The sequence below is a fragment of the Euphorbia lathyris genome, chromosome 6 (assembly GCF_963576675.1).
Source record: "Euphorbia lathyris chromosome 6, ddEupLath1.1, whole genome shotgun sequence".
Classification (NCBI taxonomy): Eukaryota; Viridiplantae; Streptophyta; class Magnoliopsida; order Malpighiales; family Euphorbiaceae; genus Euphorbia; species Euphorbia lathyris.
In genome coordinates this window covers 45750324-45777507 of record NC_088915.1, presented here as the reverse complement: position 1 = coordinate 45777507, position 27184 = coordinate 45750324, and the positions used below count along the sequence as shown (strand labels likewise).

General features: G+C 36.2%; 1 protein-coding gene across 2 annotated transcripts; it reads right to left on the bottom strand.

Annotated features, from left to right (window-relative positions):
• Positions 1–2929: 2929 nt before the first annotated feature.
• LOC136232667 (protein kinase PVPK-1-like) lies at positions 2930–7262 on the bottom strand. 2 transcript variants are annotated; one of them, XM_066021977.1, is made up of 3 exons: positions 7031–7262; positions 5464–6583; positions 2930–3944 (listed from the first exon to the last, which is right to left on the bottom strand). In XM_066021977.1, exons 2-3 carry the CDS (start codon positions 6573–6575, stop codon positions 3092–3094), a joined length of 1965 nt encoding a protein of 654 aa, XP_065878049.1. In that variant the 5' UTR covers positions 6576–6583; positions 7031–7262; the 3' UTR covers positions 2930–3091. The 2 variants fall into 2 exon arrangements, with proteins under 2 accessions (XP_065878049.1, XP_065878050.1); XM_066021978.1 differs by having other exon boundaries at positions 5464–6421; positions 7031–7260.
• Between the last annotated feature and the right edge of the window lie 19922 nt (positions 7263–27184).

Here is a 27184-nt window from a genome sequence, read left to right as displayed (position 1 = left end):
TACAATATTTAGTGTTCGTTTTAATAATCTATCTCTTATAAGGAAACTAAACTGGTTAATAAATTAAACATCTGAAAGACTAACATGTTGAATAGAATAAAAGTTAAAGACTAAACAACGTATTATTTAAATTCGACGGCTAATCAATGTTTTAAGTAAAAATATAGGGACCGATAAATTATTTATCCATTTTATATTGACAAATATTATGGTCATATTAGTCATTTCACATGTAAACAACAACTCTTTATAAATTCACCAAACACTAATTATCAATTAGTTAGCATAAAACAATTTACTGCAACAACTAATGGAAACAATTATGAGCTAACAGTTTAATCAAACAAATCCTAAATCTCTACTTACCAAATTAGTTAGCATATAATTTTGTTATTAAAACAGCGCATTAGTCATTTCATATATGTTTAAAATTGTAGTTTTTTTTTTTAATTCGAAATAAGATTCTTACATTTTCTCTATATTCACATTGCAAATACAAAACACTGTTTTCGAATAATTAAAAATGCAAATTTCGAACACATATGAAATAAAACGCGCTCATTTCGTCGGAGCTTATTTTTCTGGTCATTAATGTGACAAAAAAAATTTAAAGGCTTAATATGTTGAAATGAAAAAAACAGAAACTCAATCCACTAAAATCAGAACGCCTAATGCTCCTCAGCCCCTTTAACTTGTTCAAATTGGTCATTTTACTTCCCCACTCCCAACTCATCGAATATCCTATTTACCCCCTTAACTGCATAAAAGTGGTATTTCTCACCCCCTCAACTTATCCACTTCCCCCTTACGCGGCGAAACAGTTGGCTGCTCCATTAATGATTCCCTGATCTTTCTATCGTCCTTTAAATTGCACAAAATCTACACCATTTCTCCAAATCACAATGTATTTCTCTTCTTTCTCTCTTCATCTTCCTAATCCTAGAAAACAAAGCCATGGTTCTTCATCTTCCATTTCCTGCTCGTTTCTTGGTTTCTTTCTTCTTGTGACCATCGAAGAAATGGTGATTCTACGTTATTTTCATCATTTTTCCCAATTTATCATATTGTTTTCGTCGAAAATTGTAAGTATATATTGTTTTCTCTACGTTTTTTCCCATAAATTCACTTAGCATATGCCGTTTTTGCGAAGTCTGCGGGGAGAAATTTATCGATTTAACTTCGCGAAACAATGATTACGCGAAGTTTGCGAGGTAATTCGATAAATTTCTCCCGCAGACTCCGCGTAATCATCGTGTCACGAAGTCAGAGCGTCACATTTCTTCTCGCAGACGTCGCGAAATCATCGTTTCGCTAAGTAAAATCACTTTGTTCCTTGCACATTTATTTTCGCATACTTAGCGAATCCTCATTTCGCGAAGCCAAATCTTTCTTTTTTCTGCCTAACACGATTAATTTTTTTTGGAGGTGGTTGAATACATAATATTCATTCCTGGAAGCCGGCGTGCTGGGGTGCCATGAGAGACATCCATTCCGAAAGGCCTGGACTTCCAACCATCGGTGGTGAATAGGAGCTTACACCGTGGGACACGCCCATCCCTTAGTGGTGAATAAGAGCCTATGTATCGTGCGACATCCATCCATCGGTGGTGAATAAGAGCCTATGTATAATGAAGTGATTTGTTAGGAGTTTATTGTGGCAATCTTGTTCTGTACCGTGAGACACATCCATCCATCGGTAGTGAATAAGAGCCTATATATTATAAAGTGATTTGTTAGGAGTTTATTGTGGCAATCTTGTTGTAAATTTTGATAATGTTATGATTTTAATGTTAGAATCCATTGTTGTTTGGCATTTTTTTGTTATATAGCATTCAACGAATTTTGTTAAAAACACAACCAAACTTCACATATGCTAATTAAAATCATCAACTAAACCAAACATTAGCTTCACAGGCTTCGCATATGCTGGAATATGCGAAGTCAGATGGGAGGGAGATAGTCACGTCGTAAATATTGAGGGTATTATGGAAAAGTCACATAAAAACAGTCTAGATATGTAGTAGGTTGAGTAAATGGATTAAATATATAAATAAGTCTCCCATTTTACCCAATTTTATAATTTTTTCTAGATAAAATGATAATTTGGACAAGTTAAAGGGTTGGAAGAGTGTTAGGCCAAATCAGAATAATAAAGCCTCATAGTGCTTTTTGTTTAATTAAAACCATCTTTAACCTAATAAACTAAGGCCCCACTCGTTTGAAAACTATTATATTTAATAAAATATGAAAAAAATTGTTTGAAAATAAAATATTTTTTGGCTTGGAAATTTTTTATTTAGGATTGAAAATGGAGGAAGGATCAAAGAAATTATTGTTGTCAATTAGATCCATCTAACCAAAATTAAAACTATGAAATCAATATCGTGAATTACCATTTGTGATGGCATGATTGGAAGAAACTTGTAATACTGATGAATTTAGACTTTATTTCGAATAAGATCTATAGGTAAATCTTAATTAGAAAATAATCTTACAATTCGCGAATCGAATTATTATTTATCAAGTTATCAACTCAAACTAGTTCCATTCCATCATTATCAGAATGACAACAAGGAAAAAAAAAAAAAAGAAAAAAAAGTGAAAGACTCAGAACTCTCCATCTCCACTATAAGGAGTAGAAACATGCGATCCATACAGCAGGGAATAATCAAAATCGAATTTAATATATCAATTTCCTAAAATAACTTACAAGTTCCTAAGACTAGAGCTGTTGGAATTTCACAAGTGACAATACGATTTACAAACACAATCCAAGCATGATTTGATTTAAAAAGACAAGTTGATACAATCTGTTTTGTATCATTTATATTATATTATATGAAATATATAAATGGCATAACACGAGATAACCAATGTTTGAGTTTAAAGTGGGTGCTAAATGGTAATGGATGATAAGAAAACAGAAACGGAAGGAAGTTGAGTAACTTAATTCCTGAATTAATCGCATTTGGATTTTCTGACTGTTGATTGTTTACAGGACAAGTTACATCACCGCCTATCAACGAAACATTAAATTTGCAATGGAGACACACTAAACAAACTACAGATTGGTAGAGTACAAGGAAATGAATCAAAAGAAATCAATCTCTAGATAATTACCTGAAGGCTTCACATCTAAACCTGAACCTGAACCTGCACCTGCACCTACTTTCGGCATAAGAATATCCATCATGGCTTGTCTTGGCACCTCTGGTGGATTTGTGCACCGAATAAGTGCCCAATTCACTGTTTGAAAGAATGGATGCTGTTTTATTTCTGTAGCTCCACGCCTATACGCAAGACGATGCTGCGGTTCTTTTACAAGCAAACCTCTTATCAAGTCTCTAGCAGCAAAACTCACAGGAGGTGAGTCCGGAAATCTTAAGGGTTGCCCAATCACATTGAACAGTGTTGCTCGATTTGCTGTCCCTTTGAAGGGTGTTTTACCAAACAAAAGCTCATAAAGGAATATCCCAAATGTCCACCAATCTACAGCACTTCCATGTCCTTCACCTTTTATTATTTCCGGTGCCAAGTACTCATGTGTACCAACGAAGGACATCGACCGAGCATTTGTGGGTTCAGCAATCAGCTCTGGAAGAGGGGTTATTTGATGATTCGGCTCATGCTTTGGCTTAGCCTTAGCCTTTTTATTTTTCTTTGACCTTGACAAGAAGCGTGGTCCGAAACATGCTGGTTGGATGCAATCTGGCTGCATCACACAAGCAGGCTGTGCACAGTATCCTGAATTCTTTGACTCCAAGGTTGAGTGTGATGATTTTACCAGAGTTGGGCACACAGCACATCTTAGAGAAAGGTCAAAATCTGAAAGCATTATGTGTCCATCTTCCCTCACTAAAACGTTCTCTGGTTTAAGGTCTCTGTAAATGATCCCAAGCATGTGCAAGTACTCCAAAGCAAGGAGAACTTCTGCAACATAAAACCTGCACAAGGATGAAATTAGCAGATTAAAATTAGTGTAGTTTCTTTATTTTCTATGTTCAAGTGCTTGTTTCAATCTTCAATTAGTCACAACTCATAATATAAATAGTTAACCATTCTCTACATAAAAGATGCATGAAATTATAAATGTTTTTTCTTCATTATTAACTAACAGCCAAGACTTAGAGAAGGAAACTTGTCAGAGCAATAGAATTTATATTACTAGCAGTCATTTGAAACCATGGAAAATTCGAGAAACCGGAATTATCTTCATAAAGGCTAGGAAAACAAAAAAAGCTGGCAGATAGGTAAACAGATTCAATGCAAACACTTGAACAATGTACACGACTTATAAGAAAGATTATTGATAATTAATCAGCAAATAGAGCAAGGGGTGCATCAATGCCATTTCAGTAAAAGCTAACTTTAAAATGATGTGGAGCGTTTGTAATGTTAAAGCAAATAAAGCTTTATTTGAAGGCAGGAAATTGTAACAGAAGCAATATTTTAGAGTTTGAAACAAACTATTGGCACATGCCATTCCAGATTAAAAATTGCAACGACCATATGTTTAACTATTCTAACTCGTTGTCTAAGAAACTTTTGAGTCAAAGAAAAGGAGGTAAAATGAGAAAAGGAAAAAGGCATTGGGGGTAGCAAACTGCCATGTTTCAGTTAAGTTTAGTCCAAAAGAAAACCCATGAATTTCTAAAACGCTCTTATCTTAACCGGAATCATAGTTATAATCTATGATGCACGGACACTTCGGAATCATCACGTATCGCGTGTCCGATACGTTTCCGACACTGATACGGCCGGACACTCCAGGGACACCGTGTCGGGGCCGTGTCTGTAATTGCAGAAAGTTGGACACGCGTATCAGTGAAGGATACGCGTGTCCCAGGAAAAAAAACCCTAATTCTTCAAAACCGAAAAATCCTTTCCGATTCCGATTACATCCTTTCCTATTCCGTTCATCTCCTTCAATAACCGATTACATCCTTTATTATTCCGTTCATCTCCTTCAAAACCGAAAAATCCTTTCCGATTCCGTTCATCTCCTTCAATAACCGATTGATTCTTATTCCATTGGAGAGTCAGAAACTCCAAAGGACAGGGACAGGGGGAATTAATATGCCATTAATACAAAAACTCTCAAACTTCTCCATCCATCTATATAAATAGGGCTGCTAACATTCTAAATTCTTACGTTCCTGTTCCTACTCAAATTTCTAATTGTTTTGCTTGGAGATTGGATATATTTTTAATATTTATAAATTTGCCCCAATATTTTTAATATTTACACGTGTCACCCAAGTATCCGTGTCCTGTGTTTTATAGAAATGACGTTTCCCGTGTCCGTGTCCGTGTCGGATACCGTATCCGTGTCCGTGTCCGTGCAACATAGGTTATAATAACTGCAATACTCATTAAAGTAATTGGCAAGAGCAATAAGCAATTAAATAAATCTTAATAATCAGTAGCATAAAGGTCAAAGGAAACACGGAAAGAGTTCCTAACCGCGCAGCATGCTCTGGAAAGTATTTCCCATGTTGTTTCTGCCTGAGTGAATGCAGATCTCCTCCAGGGCAGAACTCCATCAGCAAACACGAAAACTTTTCTGTCTCAAAATGCGAATATAAAGTAGGTAGAAATGGATGATCCAGAGATTGCAGTATTTCTCGTTCAGTTTGAGCCCTTGGAAGCTTCTTCCGACTACCTAGATCTGTTTTATCCATAACTTTCACTGCAAAAAAAGTTCTTGTACCACTCAACTCTGCTAGATGAACACTCCCTATATCTCCACATCCCAATTTTCTCAACAATTTAAAGTGTTTCAACTCCAATTGTCCAACCTGAGATCGAACTGCTTGAAGTGCTTCCCATCTTACATCATTTGCTTGGTGGGGCTTGAACAAGGCACTGGTTAAACTACTTGAGCTGCTTTCTTCACTAATATCACTACCAGTGCTCTCCCTGTACATACTAGTCTTCCTGCTCTCAATATCATAGGAACTATTTATATCACCAGTTTCTCTGGGTTTCTCAATACAGCTTGCTTCTTCACTAACTTCAGTATTTGTGAAACTTTGTTTTGCTTCTGCATAAAGAGTAGCAGTATACACACTGTTTGAAGGACTTGAAACTGCTACATGGTCATTCTGCAACAAAACATCTCCTCCACATGAAACTGACACAACACTTTCAGATTCAAGGGAATCACTTGAATTAGAACTCTCAGGACCATCAGCAGGATGCTTGATGAAGGGCTTGGTTTCAAACATCATCAACTTCTTCCCGAGAGAAGTTTCTATTGATTGATCAAGTTCCTCACCTGGGGCAACAAATTCAGATTTATCCTTGTGTAAACTGTAAAAGAATTTGGCCATATTTGGCAATTCTTCATGTTGCATTGGATCAATGGTCGTTTTAAGGGAATACTTATGACTTGAAGCAGACCCGCCAGGATTTCGTGAACCTGCATAGTAAGTTGCAGAAGCTCCTTCAATTATGGAATGTTTTGATGATGGAGGAGGGAATGGGGCAGATATGCAAGGAGAATCATTCCCTAATTTAGATATTGAATTCTGAGTCTCTGATGAAGGTCTAATGCCGTTTAGAAATGACTCCATAAGCAGCACTATGAGAAAAGAAATACAAACAAGATCAAGCCATAAAATCAATGACACAAGCTTGAAACTAAATGTCTTTATATCTAAGATATCCCAAAAAACTAGGCAAAGTAAAGATAGATGGAGACAGGAATTGGCAAATAAAATTTATATGGAAACAAGAAAACAAATAAACCGTATGATGCAGTAGAAATCAAATATGACGGAGAAAACAAGATATCATATGGTTTATAGCAGCGGAAATCAAGATAAAAGCGTTACGTCATAAACAACCAAACGAATGTGAAAATGTGAGGAATAGATTCAAATTGATAATCACATAAAAATCCAAAATATTAGCATTGATTTTCCCAGCGAACTTAGCCAAATTTGAAGCTTAGTGGAAAATAAGGAAAAATCATATACAAGAAATAGGTATCTTTAGTTTAAGAAGAAAGAAGGTGAAATAGTAATACCTGATTAAAGAAGAGAGAAGAAGCAATCTTGCATGACTGTGGAAGGAAAGAGAATATAGAAAAACCAAAGAAACAGAGTTGACGCAAGAGAAAGTGACACAACTTTGACAACTTAATAATACCTCTACTCAGATCAGATCCGATCCAACCCAAACCAAGAGACGGAGAAGAGAGTAATTTTTGTGCTAAAAAAGAAAAAGGAAAGGTTAATTAATTCTATTTCAACTCTTGTCATTTTCTATTTCTTGCTCCCTCAACTATTTCTTATCATCACTTATTGGAAATGTTACCAAATAAACCTTTGATTTGGAGAATAAGAAATTGTGAACACATGGATTTGGAGAAGGCATGTGATTTACTCGACTAATTTTTAGTGTTTATATATGTATTGAAGGGTAGATGTGTCGAAATATATATTGAGGTTATGTAATAGTGTTTTTTTTTTTGAAGATGTAATAGTGTTTATATATACATTAGTGATTTTATGGACTAATTTTTACTGTATGCATGTGAACCATGCTTAGTCGGGGTCAAGTCGTTCCAAAACGCCTTGAGAACTATAGTTTTCGACGATTGCAAATTTTGAATTCGCATTGCATTTCGTAAAATGCAATCGCATTTTATGAATTTGAAATGCATTTCGTAAAATGCGATTCCACTTTATGAATTTGAATCGTATTTCGTAAAATGCGATATTCTTTTAGCTAAAACCATATCGCAAATGCGGCCGCCTGTGTTAATGCGCTCGTCCTCTTACTTAAACCCTATCGCATTTTACTTAAATGTGATCCAAAAAATCAAATGTGAATCACATTTAGTTCTTTGAATCGCATTTTATGCAAATGCGATTATCGCATTTGCTTAATTGGATCGCATTTTGTGATTTGCGATGGGGTTTTTATGATTCAAATTGATTGAAATTGACTGAAATTGTTTGAAATTTAACTTGAATGCATGAAATGCAATTATAGGTGCCATCAGTGAATATAAAAGATGCAAAACAGGACAATGGTACAAAATTTAAGTACATTTGGAGCTTAGGTACAAAAGGAACGATAACCGTACGAGGAGATTTTGATGCCATGATTGACATACTAGGACAATTAACGGAAAAACAAAGAACGACGTCCAAAAGCAGATGTTTTGGACACCTTATGGAAATCGGTAACGTCTCTTTCTCTATTGCCTTTATTCATTTATTGCTATCGAGAGAGATTGTGCACGAGAAGTCAATGGAGAGAGAGATGTGGTTTGATATCGTCGGAGTTGAATTGCGTATAAGTGATTAGGAAGACGGACTGTTACCGTAATTTCATAACCTGCTTTCACGATTAAGATTCTAGTCACCTAAAACACAAGAAACGTCAGAAAAGGGGCCGGAGACTGGTGAACCCTCTCCGATGATAAAGTCAGTCGATTGTACGAGAAGATATCAAAGACTTACAAAGCATTTTAAGTAGTTAGAATCAGTTACCTCAATTATATATGGCTCAACTATTTATAGATAATGAAAAGTGATTTCTAAACACGTGGCAACTTCTGATAGGTCAGCGACCCTATCTTTGCGTGCCACTGTATTTATGAATATAAGAAGCGTACACTTGGAGTCTATCACTCTGATTGGTCCACGTGTCTTTAGATATACCTTTTGACTGATTATCTTCGATCATATTAAGATGATCGAAGGATGGCTTCAGCCAACGACCGAAGTCCTCCCAAAGACTCTTTATATTGGGCCAATGTTTATCTGAATACTGATAGCTCCCATTTATATAGTGTTTTTAGGATTAATTTATATTGTTTTAATTAGCTTCTAGTTAAGTTTTTGTATTAATTTGATAGTTTTTAGTTAAATTATGTATTTTCCTTTATTTATGGCATTTTCTATATTTTCAGGGTTTTTTAGGACTATTTGAGCATTTCCGAACCAGACCCAAGCCTATTGGAGCATTTCTGGATTATTCAGGGACCGTCAGAGCACTTTTGGGATTCATCAGGGACCATTAGAGCACTTTTCGGAAGCCCAAGGATCTAAACAGATAAAAATCGGAGCAAATCGCCCCAATTAGGACCTGTCTCGTCGAGACATTACCTGTCTCGTCGAGACAGACCCTCGTCTCATCGAGACATGCCCTGTCTCGACGAGACGAGGCGGGGGAAGGCTGACCAGCGCCTTCCCCTTTGCTGGAATGCGCAGGATTGGGCCCTAAAGCCCACTAAAATACTTTATAAATGCCATTTTTACCCTCGATGCATTAAGGTTTCCTCCCTGACTCTATAAATAGGGAGCTAATCCTAATCTTGAGGGGGAGATTAGATTTTTAATAATCCAGAGAGCCGCTAAGGCTTCCTCTTCTCCACAATGTAGATTTATAGTTTTGTTTAGATTAGATTTTCCTGCTTTCTAGATTAGGTTTATTTTCTGTTTTTATTTCTTATTGAAGAACAATTGATGGGAGAAGCTCCTCATCTTCTATTTTTGTAATCAGAATCGACAAGCGGGTTTTGGATTTCTATCTCTCCCTCTTATCTTTTCCTTTTATATTTAATTGAAGCCTTTTCCATTATTCATATATGCATATTGCTATGATTGGTTTGTCTATGAACTGATCCCCATCCAATTTGGGATGGGGATGAAATTGATTGTATGAATATGTATGATTAGGGAACTAGGGCCTTTTGATTGATCAGTTTATGCATACTTAATGCCTAGATGATGTTAGGAACAGGATTTATGCTAGAATGAGCATTGATAATGGTCAACTAGCCTGTTTATGTATATAATGTGCTTAATGCCTGTGACCCTAACTTAGATAGGATTATAGATAAACGAGAACCTGACCATGGAATCGTCTATACCGAATTTGTATTAACATGACTTCGCTAGAGACCACTAGGAATGAGGCTTTGTGGCTGAGCTACGGCTTTAGCCTTAGTTGTCAATAAACCTAATGCTTTGCATGACCTAGGGTATATGCCTAATCAATCCATCACCCGAATGCATGTGAATAGGAAGGACGAATATTGATCACATTAGTCTTTCACTTGGGACAATTACCTTCAATCACTGGTAAAACATAAATCTGAACTCCCTAAACCCATACATAGGATTGAATCAAAGGATTCCTCAGCCTAGATTGTGCCATCCATTAATTCACCTTCTACCCTGTCAATTGTTCACTTTATTTTGTTATCTTTATTGCTTTCAATTTAGTTAATTAATTAGAAAAAACCCAAACTATCATTCAACCCTCTAAACAATTAGATCATTCTAGGTAGATTTACTAATTATAACAAATAGTCTTTGTGGTTCGATCTCGTGCTTAACACAATATTACTTGTTGCGATAGGATACACTTGTCCTATTAAATACTATATACTTTACGAGCATCAAATACATTAATTCATAGTGGGCCTACTTGTTATAAGCCCAAATGAATTAATACTATAACAGATGCCCCCCAGTAAAAATTAGAAACGCCTTTAGGCTTTCTTCCGTGTGTACACGTGTTTCTATGAAATGTAATAATTACAATGTCGCCTCTAGCCTTGCAATAATGGCTCTTAACCCTGCTTGTATTCCCAAGGCAAAAACCCTTAAGCTTCATCACCTCTTCAATTTCATAAATCATCTCTTATTGGAAAAGTTGCTTTACTCTCACCATCTTCATTCCTCTCTTGCGAATTGTAAGTTCTTCCTCCTTTTTTCTTTTGTTTTAATTTTTATACCAAATGGTTTCCTTTTCCAAACATGGAACAAAAAAGGTTCGCCAATCCCTTCAAATAGAACCTCAACTCCTTCTTGAAAACCCTGTTGAAGAAACTGAATCCCCCTCTTCCAAAAATTTAAACGCAGAAAATCTCGAGACTGAAAACTCCCCAGCGAAACCTAGAAAAATGAATCCCAAGGCTTTTGATCAACCTTCCCTTATTTCTTCGATTCGATTAAAAGCTCTTCCTGACACTCATCACTAGTTAAAAGAATTTACCCTATCTATGCCCGAAAGCAGTGATAGGGTACATCTTCCCCCCACATCAACCAAAATGGGAATGTTCGTCATACTCCTTGAATAGGAAATGGAATTTCCTTTTGCTTCTAGAATCTTATACGTGATAAATGAATTCAATCTTTGTCCGAGCCAAATTTCCCCCAACGCATGGCTAGAACTCCTCGCATTTCACAAAATTTGCAAAGACCTAGGTATTAGACTCTCCGGACCTCTCTTTCAAAACTTTTGGCGTCCCACCAAAAAACCTAAAGGGGACCTTGTGTATTGGTCATACCCGAAGAAGCGATCAAACTTTCTGACCAAAAAGGTATTAAGCATGAAAAATTTCAAACCTTTCTGGTTCTGGATCGAGCCGAATGGTGTGGATCCAAACCATACATATGTCCCCGAAGACTTCCCCTTCGCCCGCAAATGGAATGAAAAACCGCACGAAGCCCAAACCTGGGAGCCTGCCCAGAATCTGTATCCATTAGAAGAAGTCTGGGCTCATAGAATACTCTCATATCAAGCTCAGTGGAAGTGTTCCAAACTTATGGCGATCCTCTGAGGAAATGGCCGAACATGCTTTTTTGATGAACAACACAAAATCATTTACCCAAAAACTGAACTTTTTACAGGTATTTAACCTTGATTTGACTTTTTGTATTTATTGTTTTTGACGCATGACTATTTCTGATCATGACTTTTGGTACTAAAAAATTGCTAGCCCAACTGGAGAAGCTGAAGCAGCAAAGAGACAAACAAGAACCATAAACCGCAACATCGAGTGCTCCCGTTACCGAACAAGCACCTATGGCTCCAATTGTCTCGAAAACAAACCAACCTCAGGCCCCACAAGTGACCTCTGAAGGCTCTGCCATCCTCAAAATGCATGAGACTCCTCCCAAACAAATTAATCACATAGTCATTGCGCTGCCTTCTTCCTTCTCAAAACGAACTTCCGAAGCAACCTTAAATGCTGAGGACATTCCTTTCATCACCACAACTTCCACCGTTGACATCAACTTAACAATAGATTATGCTCCTTCTCCTGTTGGTTTCGGTTTAAACACCGATGACTTTTTCGAGAATGATCAACAACCTTCTCTAGATTCTCCCCTAAAGAGACGAACCAAGAAAGAGAAGAAAGATGAAAGCACCTCCGCCATAATCACCACCGCTCCTTGAAGGAGGCTGAGAAAACTTATACTTGATCCTGAGGAAGATGGCAGCACTAACTCGGATATCTCTGATACCGAGAAAGAAATGATGCCGGAGGAAACGAATAAGAAGTTGGCCCGAAACTCACGTCTTCGGTGAATTCACATTCCCCTGGCTGAACACACCTACTTCTCCAAGAAGCGGGACAAAGAGATTGAAGTGATCGATCTAGGAGAACCTTTTCCAAAAAGAAGAAAAGAATACCGAGAGATGAGAGCCCAAATGAAGGATGAAGGAAAGCTCACAATGCCTTCAAGAGTCAACTTGGAGACCGTTCAATAATTGACCAAGACAGTGACTACTGATGAACTGGCCAAATACTCTCAATATGGCCATTTTAAGGTAAACCTGCTCTCTTTGAAAGTTAACATAAATTTTATGTCGAATTTTATTAAAAATTCTTATCCTCAATTTTTCAGCTATGGACTGCTCTCTTTGGAGACCATCTGACTCTTCGAATCTCTGGCATTATAGAAGATGTTGCACGTCTCTCGGTTATACCGGATGATGTCGAATTTTTTGAACATCTTAATGTCTTCGAGACCTCCCACGAGGTTCTATAAAGAAAAGTTGTTGTAAGTTTCACCTTCTCCCCTGTTAGTTTAAATAGTTTTTACTTTTGTTTGATTATTTGCTTCTTTCTTGCTTTTCAGGATCTATCATCTATGACTTTGCTCATTGAGCAATTTCGCAATCTAGGTGAGAAATACCACGAGCTAAAGTCGAAGATGAACGATCAGCAACTTTCCACTACTGCAGCTCTCAAAGAACTGGACAATATACGAAGTGAGCTTTTTATAGCCCATGAAGAACTTAACCAAACCAAAGAAAAAGCTTCAGCCCTAGAGAAAGACGAGAAGATGGCCCTTCAGAAAGTTTCTCGTATTGACGAGCTCGAAGGACACATAGCCATGAAAAGTGATCTTATCAGAAAACACCTGCTAACCCTAAAAGATCTACAAGCAAGGTACGATGCTACCACTAATGATGCTAGTAAATATCTGAAAGCACAAAACCAGCTTGAAGACGAACTTGAAGCTTCAAATAAATAGCTTGTAGCTCTTAGAGAATCAACGATCGAAGTTGTCGTACTGATAGCTCCCATTTATATAGGGTTTTTAGGATTAATTTAGATTGTTTTAGCTTAGTCTTTAGTTAATTTAGATGTTAATTTGGTAGTTTTTAGTCAAATTATGTATTTTCCATTATTTATGGCGTTTTCTGTATTTTCAGGTGTTTTTAGGACTATTTGAGCATTCCCGAACCAGACCGAGCCTTTTGGAGCAATTCCGAACAATTCAGGGACCGTCGGAGCACTTTTGGGACTCGCCAGGGACCATTAGAGCATATTTCGGAAGCCCAGGGACCAAAACGGATAAAAACCAGAGTTCTGCCCCATTTTGGTACTTGTCTCGACGAGACACAAAAGCGTCTCGGCGAGACAAGGCCTGTCTCGACGAGACACATAAGTGTCTCGATGAGACAGGTCCTCGTCTCGATGAGACACTGCCTGTCTCGATGAGACGAGGCGGGAGAGGCGCAAAAATGCCTCTCCCTTGCTGGAATGTCGAATTATTATGCCCAAAAAGCCCCTTTTAATATAGAAAATGACCTTTGTACCCCCGGAGACATTAGGTTTTCTCCCTAACTCTATAAATAGGGAGCTAATCTTCATTATTCGGGAGGCGGATTCAATAGGGAGCGTCGTAATGTAGATTTTTAGTTTTATTTCCTTGCTTTCTAGATTAGGTTTATTTTCTGTTTTGTCTTTTCTTTCAAGAACAATTGATGGGAGAAGTCCCTCATCTTCTATTTCTGTAATTGGAATCGGCAAAACGGGTTTTGGATTTCTATCTCTTTCCCTTTTATCTTTTGCGATTATATTTGATTGAAGCTTTTTCCATTATTCCTATTATCCTTTTTGCCATGATTGGTTTGTCTATGAACTGATCTCCATCCAATTTGGGATGGGGATGAAATTGATTGTATGAATATGTATGATTAGGGATTTAGGACCTTTGATTGATCAGTTTATGCATGCTTAATGCCTAGAGATTGTTAGGAACGGGATTTATGCTAGAATGAACGTTGATAATGATCAACTAGCCTATTTATGTATATAATATGCTTAATGCTTGTGACCCTGACATTAAATAGGATTATAGATAGATGAGAACCTGACCACGGAATCGTCTATACCGAACTTGTGTAAACCTGACTTCGCTAGAGACCACTAGGAATGAGGCTTTGTGGCTGGGCTACGGCTTTAGCCTTAGTTGTCAATAAACCTAATGCTTTGCATGACCTAGGGTATATGCCTAATCAAGCCGTCACCCGAATGCATGTGAATAGGAAGGACAATTCTGATCAAATTAGTCTTTCACTTAGGACAATTACCTTCAATCATTGGTAAAACACAAATCTGAACTCCCTAAACCCATACATAAGATTCAATCAAAGGAACCCTCAACCTAGGTTGTGCCATCCGTCAATTCACCTTCTACCCTGTCAATTGTTCACTTTATTTTGTTATGTTTATTTCCTTTAATTCAATTAGTTAGTTATCAAAAACCCAAATCTTTATCCAACCCTCTAAACAATTAGATCATTCTAGGTAGATTTACTAGTTGTAACGAATAGTCTTTGTGGTTCGATCTCGTGCTTAGCATAATATTACTTGTTGCGATAGGATACACTTGTCCTATTAAATGCTATATACTTTACGAGCATCAAGTTTTTGGCGCCGTTGACGGGGATTATTTTGTTTATAACTAGATTTAATTTTCGAAATACCCGACAACAACACCATCAAGTTTTTGGCGCCGTTGCCGGGACTATTTTGATTATAATTAGATTAAATTTGCTTGGAACTATTTTATTTATAATTAGATTATATTTCGAAATACCCGACAACAACACCATCAAGTTAAACTTGATGCTCGTAAAGTATATAGTATTTAATAGGACAAGTGTATCCTATCGCAACAAGTAATATTGTACTAAGCACGAGATCGAACCACAAAGACTATTCGTTACAACTAGTAAATCTACCTAGAATGATCTAATTGTTTAGAGGGTTGGATAAAGATTTGGGTTTTTGATAACTAACTAATTGAATTAAAGGAAATAAACATAACAAAATAAAGTGAACAATTGACAGGGTAGAAGGTGAATTGACGGATGGCACAACCTAGGTTGAGGGTTCCTTTGATTGAATCTTATGTATGGGTTTAGGGAGTTCTGATTTGTGTTTTACCAATGATTGAAGATAATTGTCCTAAGTGAAAGACTAATTTGATCAGAATTGTCCTTCCTATTCACATGCATTCGGGTGACGGCTTGATTAGGCATATACACTAGGTCATGCAAAGCATTAGGTTTATTGACAACTAAGGCTAAAGCCGTAGCCCAGCCACAAAGCCTCATTCCTAGTGGTCTCTAGCGAAGTCAGGTTTACACAAGTTCGGTATAGACGATTCTATGGTCAGGTTCTCATCTATCTATAATCCTATTTAATGTCAGGGTCACAGGCATTAAGCATATTATATACATAAACAGGCTAGTTGATCATTATCAATGTTCATTCTAGCATTAATCCCGTTCCTAACAATCTCTAGGCATTAAGCATGCATAAACTGATCAATCAAAGGTCCTAAATCCCTAATCATACATATTCATACAATCAATTTCATCCCCATCCCAAATTGGATGGAGATCAGTTCATAGACAAACCAATCATGGCAAAAAGGATAATAGGAATAATGGAAAAAGCTTCAATCAAATATAATCGCAAAAGATAAAAGGGAAAGAGATAGAAATCCAAAACCCGTTTTGCCGATTCCAATTACAGAAATAGAAGATGAGGGACTTCTCCCATCAATTGTTCTTGAAAGAAAAGACAAAACAGAAAATAAACCTAATCTAGAAAGCAAGGAAATAAAACTAAAAATCTACATTACGACGGCTCCCTATTGAATCCGCCTCCCGAATAATGAAGATTAGCTCCCTATTTATAGAGTTAGGGAGAAAACCTAATGTCTCCGGGGGTACAAAGGTCGTTTTCTATATTAAAAGGGGCTTTTTGGGCATAATAATTCGACATTCCAGCAAGGGAGAGGCGTTTTTGCGCCTCTCCCGCCTCGTCTCGTCGAGACGAGGACCTGTCTCGTCGAGACAGGCCTTGTCTCGCCGAGACGCTTTTGTGTCTCGTCGAAGCAAGTGCCAAAATGGGGCAGAACTCTGATTTTTATCCGTTTTGGTCCCTGGGCTTCCGAAATATGCTCTAATGGTCCCTGACGAGTCCCAAAAGTTCTCCGACGGTCCCTGAATTGTCCGAAATTGCTCCAAAAGGCTCGGTCTGGTTCGGGAATGCTCAAATAGTCCTAAAAACACCTGAAAATACAGAAAACGCCATAAATAATGGAAAATACGTAATTTGACTAAAAACTACCAAATTAACATCTAAATTAACTAAAGACTAAGCTAAAACAATCTAAATTAATCCTAAAAACCTATATAAATGGGAGCTATCAACCTCCCCACACTTGAATCTTGCTTGTCCTCAAGCAAGACATAATCCAAAGTAGAGAAAATCAACAAATAGCTCCCTTACAAAAACAAGAATCTACTACACTTTATTATTCACAACAGTTCAGACTACTCATTTTGCAATTAAAAACATAATAAACCTCAGATGAGTCTCCAAAACTGATTAATTTGGTTTTATCGATCAACACTTCATGAAAACGAAAGAAAATGACTAGAATTGATAGCTCACAAGTGGTCACTCTAACGCTCAAGTGTTTGGGTGTAAATTTTTTTTTTTGGAAACGCTTTACATGTTATTGTACAAAGTGGTCACGTTGGGATTGCATCATCCATCCGGTCAAAATTAATGCATTAAAATTAAACAAAATCATAGGTCTTTAAAGGGTTGTAACATTGGCTAAGGGTTAGGGTAGGAAAAAGGGAATTTATAGGCAAAAAGTTAATGACTCAAATAGTTAAAATTTTTGCAAAAAAGACATATTTTTCGCATTAGGGAGCTATAAACCACCTCCCCACACTTAAAATCTTGTTTGTCCTCAAGCAAGTCAGAATCCAAAAGGGACACGTTTTCCGCTATGTATAATAAGGTTTAAGCTCAAGGTTGTGTTTGTGATTCAATGAAGGATTCGGGAAGCAACTAAAAATATAAACACGCCTTTTATCCTTTCCTCTATTTTATTGTTCTTTTTTTTGATATGGTTTTTAACCATTTTTTTTAATAGAGGGGATAAAGAGTGAAAATCAAATGGGTAAAGGTTGCTTCGTCTATTTAAAAATACAACCTTTTAATGATTGCTAGCGAGAATTTGAAGGATAGGTGTGTCTAAGGATTTGTCAAAACTAAATTGAGTCAATTAACTTGGGTGAGAAAGGATATTTAAGAAGGCTAAAGTTTGTAACATGGTTGATCAAAGAAAAGGGGAAATATAGGCTCAAAGGGGCTTATCTAGTGGAATTGTTAAGGGATTTTGGCTAAACAAAGAATAGGCTAAATTCACAAAGGGCTATACCTAGGTTGTCTAATCATGTCAAGTTTAATAAAAACACAAAATTCAACCAGTATTGGATGCAATTCCTATGAGCACAATGACAATAAATGTAATCCCACACCTAAGAGATCAATTGTTCCTAATCATGAGTCTAAAATATTGATCTTTATGGCTCTAACTCACAATTAAAGGGTTATTTGTATCAATCCTAGCCTCAACTAACGTTCCGTTCCATGTCAATTTTAGGGAAATAATACTCTTTGGAGACTCAAACGTTGTTCAAGATTTTTCTCATGCATCAATTTCGTTTAGAATGTACAAATATTTAAGCGTATTGTCAACTGTATTGCGGGATAGCTAAATGTATCAAATTCAACTGCCTAGGGTTCTTTTTATTCCTAGAATCAAAATAAAAAGCAAACAAAAACAGAAAGCATGAAATCCTAAAATTAAAACAAAAACATAACAAATTAATGGCAAGAATTTAAAGCCATTCTATCCTATTATCTCCTCCCCACACTTACACATGCATTTACTTCATAAAATCCATAAAAGCAAAACATAAAGTGCAGAAAAGAAATATGATAGAAAAACTCCCTCAGGGGTGGCTGTCACTCCAACCCCGAATGTCCGATGCTAAGCTTTGAAATCCAAACGAATGTCATAGAAATCAATTTAGCGTTGGCGAGTGTTTTGCTTATAGGGTCCTGCCATTAGGAAAAAAAAGAAAGAAATAAGCATAAAAAGAAAACAACGAAAGAGAAAAAGAAAAAAAAATTAATGATTTTTTTTTATACAAATCTAAACAATCATTTCAACCTATTCAATTTACGCAGATTATAATCGAATTAATCCCGGCAACATTTTAATCAAAAACTTGATGGTGTTGTTGTCGGGTATTTCGAAATATAATCTAATTATAAATAAAATAGGTCCAAGTAAATTTAATCTAATTATAAACAAAATAGTCCCCGGCAATGGCGCCAAAAACTTGATGCTCGTAAAGTATATATCATTTAATAGGACAAGTGTATCCTATCGCAACAAGTAATATTGTGCTAAGCACGAGATCGAACCACAAAGACTATTCGTTACAACTAGTAAATCTACCTAGAATGATCTAATTGTTTAGAGGGTTTGATAAAGATTTGGGTTTTTGATAACTAACTAATTGAATTAAAGGAAATGAACATAACAAAATAAAGTGAACAATTGACAGGGTAGAAGGTGAATTGACGGATGGCACAACCTAGGTTGAGGGTTCCTTTGATTGAATCTTATGTATGGGTTTAGGGAGTTCAGATTTGTGTTTTACCAATGATTGAAGGTAATTGTCCTAAGTGAAAGACTAATTTGATCAGAATTGTCCTTCCTATTCACATGCATTCGGGTGACGGCTTGATTAGGCATATACCCTAGGTCATGCAAAGCATTAGGTTTATTGACAACTAAGGCTAAAGCCGTAGCCCAGCCACAAAGCCTCATTCCTAGTGGTCTCTAGCGAAGTCAGGTTTACACAAGTTCGGTATAGACGATTCCGTGGTCAGGTTCTCATCTATCTATAATCCTATTTAATGTCAGGGTCACAGGCATTAAGCATATTATATACATAAACAGGCTAGTTGATCATTATCAATGTTCATTCTAGCATAAATCCCGTTCCTAACAATCTCTAGGCATTAAGCATGCATAAACTGATCAATCAAAGGTCCTAAATCCCTAATCATACATATTCATACAATCAATTTCATCCCCATCCCAAATTGGATGGAGATCAGTTCATAGACAAACCAATCATGGCAAAAAGGATAATAGGAATAATGGAAAAAGCTTCAATCAAATATAATCGCAAAAGATAAAAGGGAAAGAGATAGAAATCCAAAACCCGTTTTGCCGATTCCAATTACAGAAATAGAAGATGAGGAACTTCTCCCATCAATTGTTCTTGAAAGAAAAGACAAAACAGAAAATAAACCTAATCTAGAAAGCAAGGAAATAAAACTAAAAATCTACATTACGACGGCTCCCTATTGTATCCGCCTCCCGAATAATGAAGATTAGCTCCCTATTTATAGAGTTAGGGAGAAAACCTAATGTCTCCGGGGGTACAAAGGTCGTTTTCTATATTAAAAGGGGCTTTTTGGGCATAATAATTCGACATTCCAGCAAGGGAGAGGCGTTTTTGCGCCTCTCCCGCCTCGTCTCGTCGAGACAGGCAGTGTCTCGTCGAGACGAGGACCTGTCTCGTCGAGACACTTTTGTGTCTCGTCGAGACAAGTGCCAAAATGGGGCAGAACTCTGGTTTTTATCCGTTTTGGTCCCTAGGCTTCCGAAATATGCTCTAATGGTCCCTGGCGAGTCCTAAAAGTGCTCCGACGGTCCCTGAATTGTCCGGAATTGCTCCAAAAGGCTCGGTCTGGTTCGGGAATGCTCAAATAGTCCTAAAAACACCTGAAAATACAGAAAACGCCATAAATAATGGAAAATACGTAATTTGACTAAAAACTACCAAATTAACATCTAAATTAACTAAAGACTAAGCTAAAACAATCTAAATTAATCCTAAAAACCCTATATAAATGGGAGCTATCACGTACAGCTAGACGCAGCTAGAACAGAAGCTAAAGCAGCAAATGATAGGGCTGATAAAGCCAAAAAAACAACATCCTTCGTGCAAATTAATAATGATGAGCTTTGGGAAAAAATAGCTTCCTTGAGTCAAGAAAAGATTAACTCCGAAGCTCACTTTACCAAGACGATTGAAGATTTGAAACAACAAACTATGGATACGATTGCGCAGGTAAGAGAAGAAGCTGCAGAGCTTGGAAACAGGAAATCTCTCCAGTACCGAGTGAAATTTCTCCGAACCTTGAGGGAGAAGATTCCCGAAGCCGACTTCGACTTCTGGGTTAATCATTTCCCTCCTGAAGATCCAGATTACCCTATGATCCCAGATGAGGGAGAATTTCCTGATCACGGGCCTTTAGACACGTCGAACGAATAATCAATTTTCCTTGTAACTTTATCTTCTACTTTTTGTTGAACTTTTTTTATATATAAAAGCTATATCTTGTTCATTCGTTTTATGCATAGATAAATCCCGTATCTATTTTAGAATTTTTCGACTTAATGATTGTGGCTAGAATCCTTTAAGCATGCACATGATTAGACTTTAATTTACCCAAAAAGGATTCCAAGTAAGATTTATGGAAAGAAAGAAAATATTATTATCCATGTTTTTTCGATTGCCAAAAAGCAGGATTTACACAAATTGAAGAAGCTGGACTGCTCTAAAAAAATCCCCAACTACCGAAATGTAAATTTAATGGTAAAATTTTCTTAAGGACACATCATTCCAGGTTCTTGGAATGGATCTGCCCTCTAAATCCTAAAGTTTGTATGCATGAGTGCCTATGCATTCATGGATTTGGAAAGGTCCTTCCCAACTTGCCCCTATCAACCCTAGATTGTGAAGCATCAGCATTCCGCATGACCAAGTCTCCCATATAGAATTGCCTAGGCCTCACCTGTTTGTCATAGCTAGTTTTAACATGGTTCTTGTATGCAGCCGATTTGATCAACACCTGGATTTCATCGCTCTCATTGGTCCACGTGTCCTTAGATATACCTTTTGACTGATTACCTTTGGTCATACTGAGATGACCGAAGGATGGCTTCGGCCAGCGACCGAACTCCTCCCAAAGACTCTTTATATTGGGCCAAGATTTATCTGAATACATTAATTCATAGTGGGCCCACTTGTTATGAGCCCAAATGAATTAATACTATAACACGGGCTGATGTCGGGATTACGATTTGGTAGTTTGGTCGAGTTTACGAAAAGGATTCAGAAGTTAAAGAAGAGGGTGATATTGACCAAGTACTTCAGTGAGATAAAAACCATAACTCACAGTGATATTTTTCGAGTGTGGTCGGACACTGATTGGACTAACGTGAATGTTGATGAAGCCGTAAGTATGGTGATGTTGTATTTTGTGCATCATTGTCTACTTACAATTGAGAGATCTCGATGCTATTTGATGCATTCCCATCGGGCAAGGTGAGTTGGTCTGAAACGTACAAGACGATGTTAAGAGGTATTGCGAAATGAATTGGAATAGTCGTTATCAGAGTTGTAGCTACCCCGCACATCTTCATGTGGCATTTGATCAACAATTGGAATATTACTCGACTCTCCGTTCTCTTCTTTGCAACCTCTACGAATTTGTGCATTTATTGTGTGATGTACCATTTAATCATACAGTGACATCACATTACTCAGATTCATCAAGCAATAATCTATGAAGCAACGTAGATCATTGCGATCTATAATAGGTACTTTGATTGGAATGTATTTTTCTTGCATAGACATTCGCAAGTCATATAAGGTTGAATCAACACCTAAACATGTGTAAATTCTCTCTTTTAACTTCTCAAATTTGATTTTTTTTTTCAAACTGGAACAACTTTGATTCACCACCAATGTACGTCATGGTATTTTCTACCTTTTTCCAATGGCCATTCCACGATACCGTACAAATAATAAGTTCAAGAAAATCTGTGAAAATGGGTAAAAATGCGATTGCATTTGATCATTTACGATCCGCAATAAGCTAAATGCGACCGTATTTGATCAATTGTGAGCCGTAATGAGGTAAATGTGATCGCATTTGTTCAATTGCGAGCCTCAATGAGATAAATGCGATTATCGCAATTTTACAATCGGACCGCATTTTGCAATTTGCGATCGGCGAACCCTAAATATGTAACTGTTATATACATCAAAAATTTGAATGAGATAAATCACATATATGCTTTCTTCAATAAGAAAATAACTTACCTTACGTTTGGAGACAAATGTTGCGCTGAAAGCTCTCAGATTTTGCAAATGATTTGAAGACAAGTGTTTGAGAATGATTGGGAGATAAATGCTTGAGATTGATTAGGAGATAAATCTTGAGAGTGATTGGTCCTTGCAAGTGTTTGTTATATATATACTAAGGGTATTTTTGGAAAATTAATAATAAAAGAGTCTAATTAGGTAGCATGTGATTAAATGGGTCTAAATATATAAATGGACTTCACCAAGAGTCTAGTTTTGTAATTTTCCCATAATATTTATCTAAATCAAGCTGCTTTCCTTTTCTTTTTATGCTAATTTTTAAATTTTTCAAAGATTCTATCAAAATTTATTATTATTATTATTATTATTTCATACTATATACTCTCAGGATTACTAACATTTAATCCTCTTCAAAAATCAACTTCTATACATAAATAAATAAATAAAAAAATAAAAGCAACATTTTACACATGAATAAAAACATAAGAAAACAACTTCCAATCAAAGAATTAAATTCCAATTGTAAGAATCTCTCTAGTTCTTCTCGCTCGAATCATGAATTTTATAAGTGATCTCTATTAAAAAAAAATAACCCTGGGATAATATGATGACGCTGGGGCGATTGTTGCTAATGATATTAATGTCGAGGTGCAACCAAAGCCGCCTAGCTCGGGGCTCGTCGGCTGATTCCTTACGGATCAGGGAATAAAAATTCCTATCATGAAGAATATATGGCAGATTTATGACACCCATCAAGAGGTATGCGCATCAATGAGTTAGGGTCTAACATATACTTTTTTAGTTCTTCCATCCTTTGGAACGTGAACGAGTGGTGAAAGGTGGGCCGTGGATGTTCGAGCAAAATCCTTTGATTTCTGCTAAATTACAAGATGATCAAAATCCTAATAACGTAGAACTCTCAATGATTGAATTTGGGTTCAGATTCATGAGTTTCCAGTCGGATTTATGTCGGAGAAGGTAGCGGTTCATATTGGAAATTATATGGGAAAGTTTATAGAAGTAGATACCAATAATATCTCAAGATTAGGGAGAACATATATGCGGATTAGGGTAGCTATTAACGTATTGCAAACATTGAAATTCAAAATGAAGATTAGTAATATGAGAGGGGCTATTTCGTGGGTTGAGTTTAAGTATGAGAGGCTCCCAACTTTATGTTTATACCATGGTCATCTTGGACATGCTGACAAATTATATGAAGCATTGTTGGACATCCCAAAATCGGACAAAGTTATATGTCTTTTTGGTACTTGGCTCCATGTGTCGATGCGGAACAATCCAAACAACCAACCTATGTCATGGTGGTTGCTTCCATATCCGCTGGTAATTACAAAATCTGTTAACAATAACAAATCCCAACCGATTATGATCCCTACAGTCCAAACGCAATCTAAGGAGATGATTACTCAAAATCAGGACATAGATGGAGGCAACATAAATGGAAAGAAGATTATGAAGAGTTGGCAATTAACAAGGAGAGGGGCGAAAATAATTCAAATGGAGAAGCTTCCAAAATTGTGGATGATGGGCTTATAATTAGTGAAACAAAAAGAAGAAGATAAGAGGATGGATTAGGCCAATTTTCTAATGGGCTTCACTATGACAACATGGGCCATATGGATTGTGATGGGAATGGATCTGACTTGAAGAACGACAGTTCAAAAAATAGGATATTGGCAGGTACTAGTTCCCAAGCCCGTCAGATGCCATGAGTACTCTAAGTTGGAACTGTCAAGACATAGGTATTTCCCATTATAAACCTGATTTTTTTTATGGAGGTTAAATGTAATAGAAATAAAGTTGAAGCAATAAAATCCAAACTTGCTTATGATGTGTTGGCGTTTTATGTCCTTTAGACAATTGTTTTAGGATATATATAAAAATTTCAAATGAATTGTTCTTTTATATCATTTGTTTTAATAAGATATAATATGTTTAACTATATAAAGGCATTCATCTTTTAGAACTAATTAAGTCAAATAAAAGAAAATGCCGAAGTTTATAATAAACTAATAAACTTAAAACCACCCCAAGTCAAATAATATGTTTATATAGGGATTAACATAATACTGTTGAGACTTGCATGTAATAGTGTCTTCTGTCATGAATAGATAGCTGATCTCACAAGCTTTAGATGTGGAGATATCGGGACAGTTACATGGATCCGGTGAAGGAGTTCATTAGGATTGGGGACCCGACTTGAGATAACATGATGGATGGATTTATCCTATGTCACTTGTTTATCACATTGGTACTAGTAGGTATAAGTAATCCTCAGACTCAAAGAAATATTAATTAGTGATTCTGGATTATGGAGTCTGATGCTTTGACTCTGTTCAAACACGATCCATAACAGGAAGGATTCTAGGGTGTGTGCAGGCAGGCGTTGGATATCACACAAAGTAATTGCGGAATAGTTAATATTAGATTGAGCATTCATCACTCCTGATAAATGGGAGATGTATCCATGATCGCTTGTGGAGACTTGACTCTAAATCCTTGCAAGGTGATAGATTAAGAGTCGAAATGGAGATTTCACTTAATCTATCTGTTCGAAGTCAACTCTACCTGAATGAGTAAAATGAACGTCTCGTTATATGTGACTTGACACTATCCATAGTCACAAGATTCGTTCAAGGATATAGTTGGTGAATGATCGAATTATACTGGACCTAATGCGGAAAGGTCAATGACGGAATCAACATGTCTTCTTATGGCTTTGGGAGAATGTTTATGGTTCTGCTATTCATAGTCCGCGCACTCATTCCGATATACAATAGGTTGAATGTAATTTTGGAAATTAATTCAACAAATGTATACGACTAGTAGCAATAAGAACCTAATGGGTCACACATGAGAATTGGAACCAAAAGAGGGCAAGATAGTAATTGTTGAATGGTGAGAGAGAAATTGATAAAGGGGGGGAGGGGCGAAATGTACATATATATGTATATTAATTTATTTAGATAATTATAATTGGATTATATTTATGGTTAAATTAATTATAGGATAAATAAGTTAGGAGATTTAATTTGATTACATCCCGAACTGAAAAATATTATCCGTGTTTATGAAGGAGAATAGGCAAACACAGGCAGATCAGAAATATACAATTTTTACCTATTTCCCTTAACCCAAGATCCGTTAAGCGTTATTTCATATAAAGAGGGATAGAACGACATACCTTTATTGACGATCTATCTACAGTTGCAAACGAAGTGTCCATAACTCTTAATCCCGAGTTTCACGAACACAATCAAAACAAACAATCAAATAAGTAAACGATTAGAATACAACCAATGAATAGCAATCAAAGGAGATTGCCTCTAATAAATCAACACAAGATCAAGGAAAGAGAAATAGAGATAGAAATTAATCGAATGGAGACGAGCGGAGTGTTTTCTTCCTCAATATTGTGTTGGCGGAAATTCCTACTGTAGGAATATTAGGGTTGGCCGAAATTCACATATAAGGGGGTATAAATAGCCTCTTGTATCCAAAATCCTAGTTAGATAGAATTAGGTTACTTAATTAGAGTTTTATTTTAAATAATACTCCTATTAATATTATCTATAATTATATCTAAATAATAATAATAATAAATATAAGGGATAAGTACACAAAAAATGCTTGTGGTATACACTTTTTGCAAACTCGAACCTGTGGTATTTTTTTTTTTTGCAAACAGAGGTATGTGTTACATGCCATTAGCAAACAGAGGCTAAATTGACTAAACGGTGTTAAAATTCAAAGAGAAAAGAGTTAATTTGGTCCTTATATTTATTTATTTTATAAATTAACCCCTCTAATTATCTAATTATCACAAATAAACCCCAAAATCAAAAATAAAAATAAAAAATACCATCTTCTCCATCCCTTTTTAATTTTTAATTTTCATTCTTCTTTCTCTCTCTTCTCTCTTCTTCTTCTTCTTCTTCTTCTTAATTTTGAACTCAACAACGACGATTAGTTTTCTCTCGATCTAGAACAGTTTGGATTAAAAATAAATAGTTTATTAGATTTCAAAAAGTTGGAAACCAGAACTTCACGAGCCTAGCATTCAAAATTCTATCAATCACTTGTTACAGGAATTTTGTTGATATTGAATTTGAATTTCATATGTAAGAGCAATTTTTTGAATTTTTATGATATTGAATTTGAATTCCATCTCTCATTATTTCATTTAGAGCAATCTGTATGATCCTTTGATTTTGAAATGTGATGTGTATTAATTTTTGACAGAAGAAAATCGGGAAACCGAGCAGAGAAGATGAGCTAGAACAGGGACTAGCAAAAGCTCGAGCTTCGATTCATAAGGCAGCTTCATCAGTTCGAGAACTCTCAACCATCATCCATGGCAACCAAACCGACGACGTATTAAGTGGAAGAATTTATCTTAACCGCAAAGCATTTTACCAGTGAGTTTCGCCTATTCATCTAAACTAATATAATTAACTAATAATTTAAATTCAATGTAATTAATTAGGAGGCACATTTCTACATAATAGTTTATAAAATAAAATAATAATAATAATAATAATTA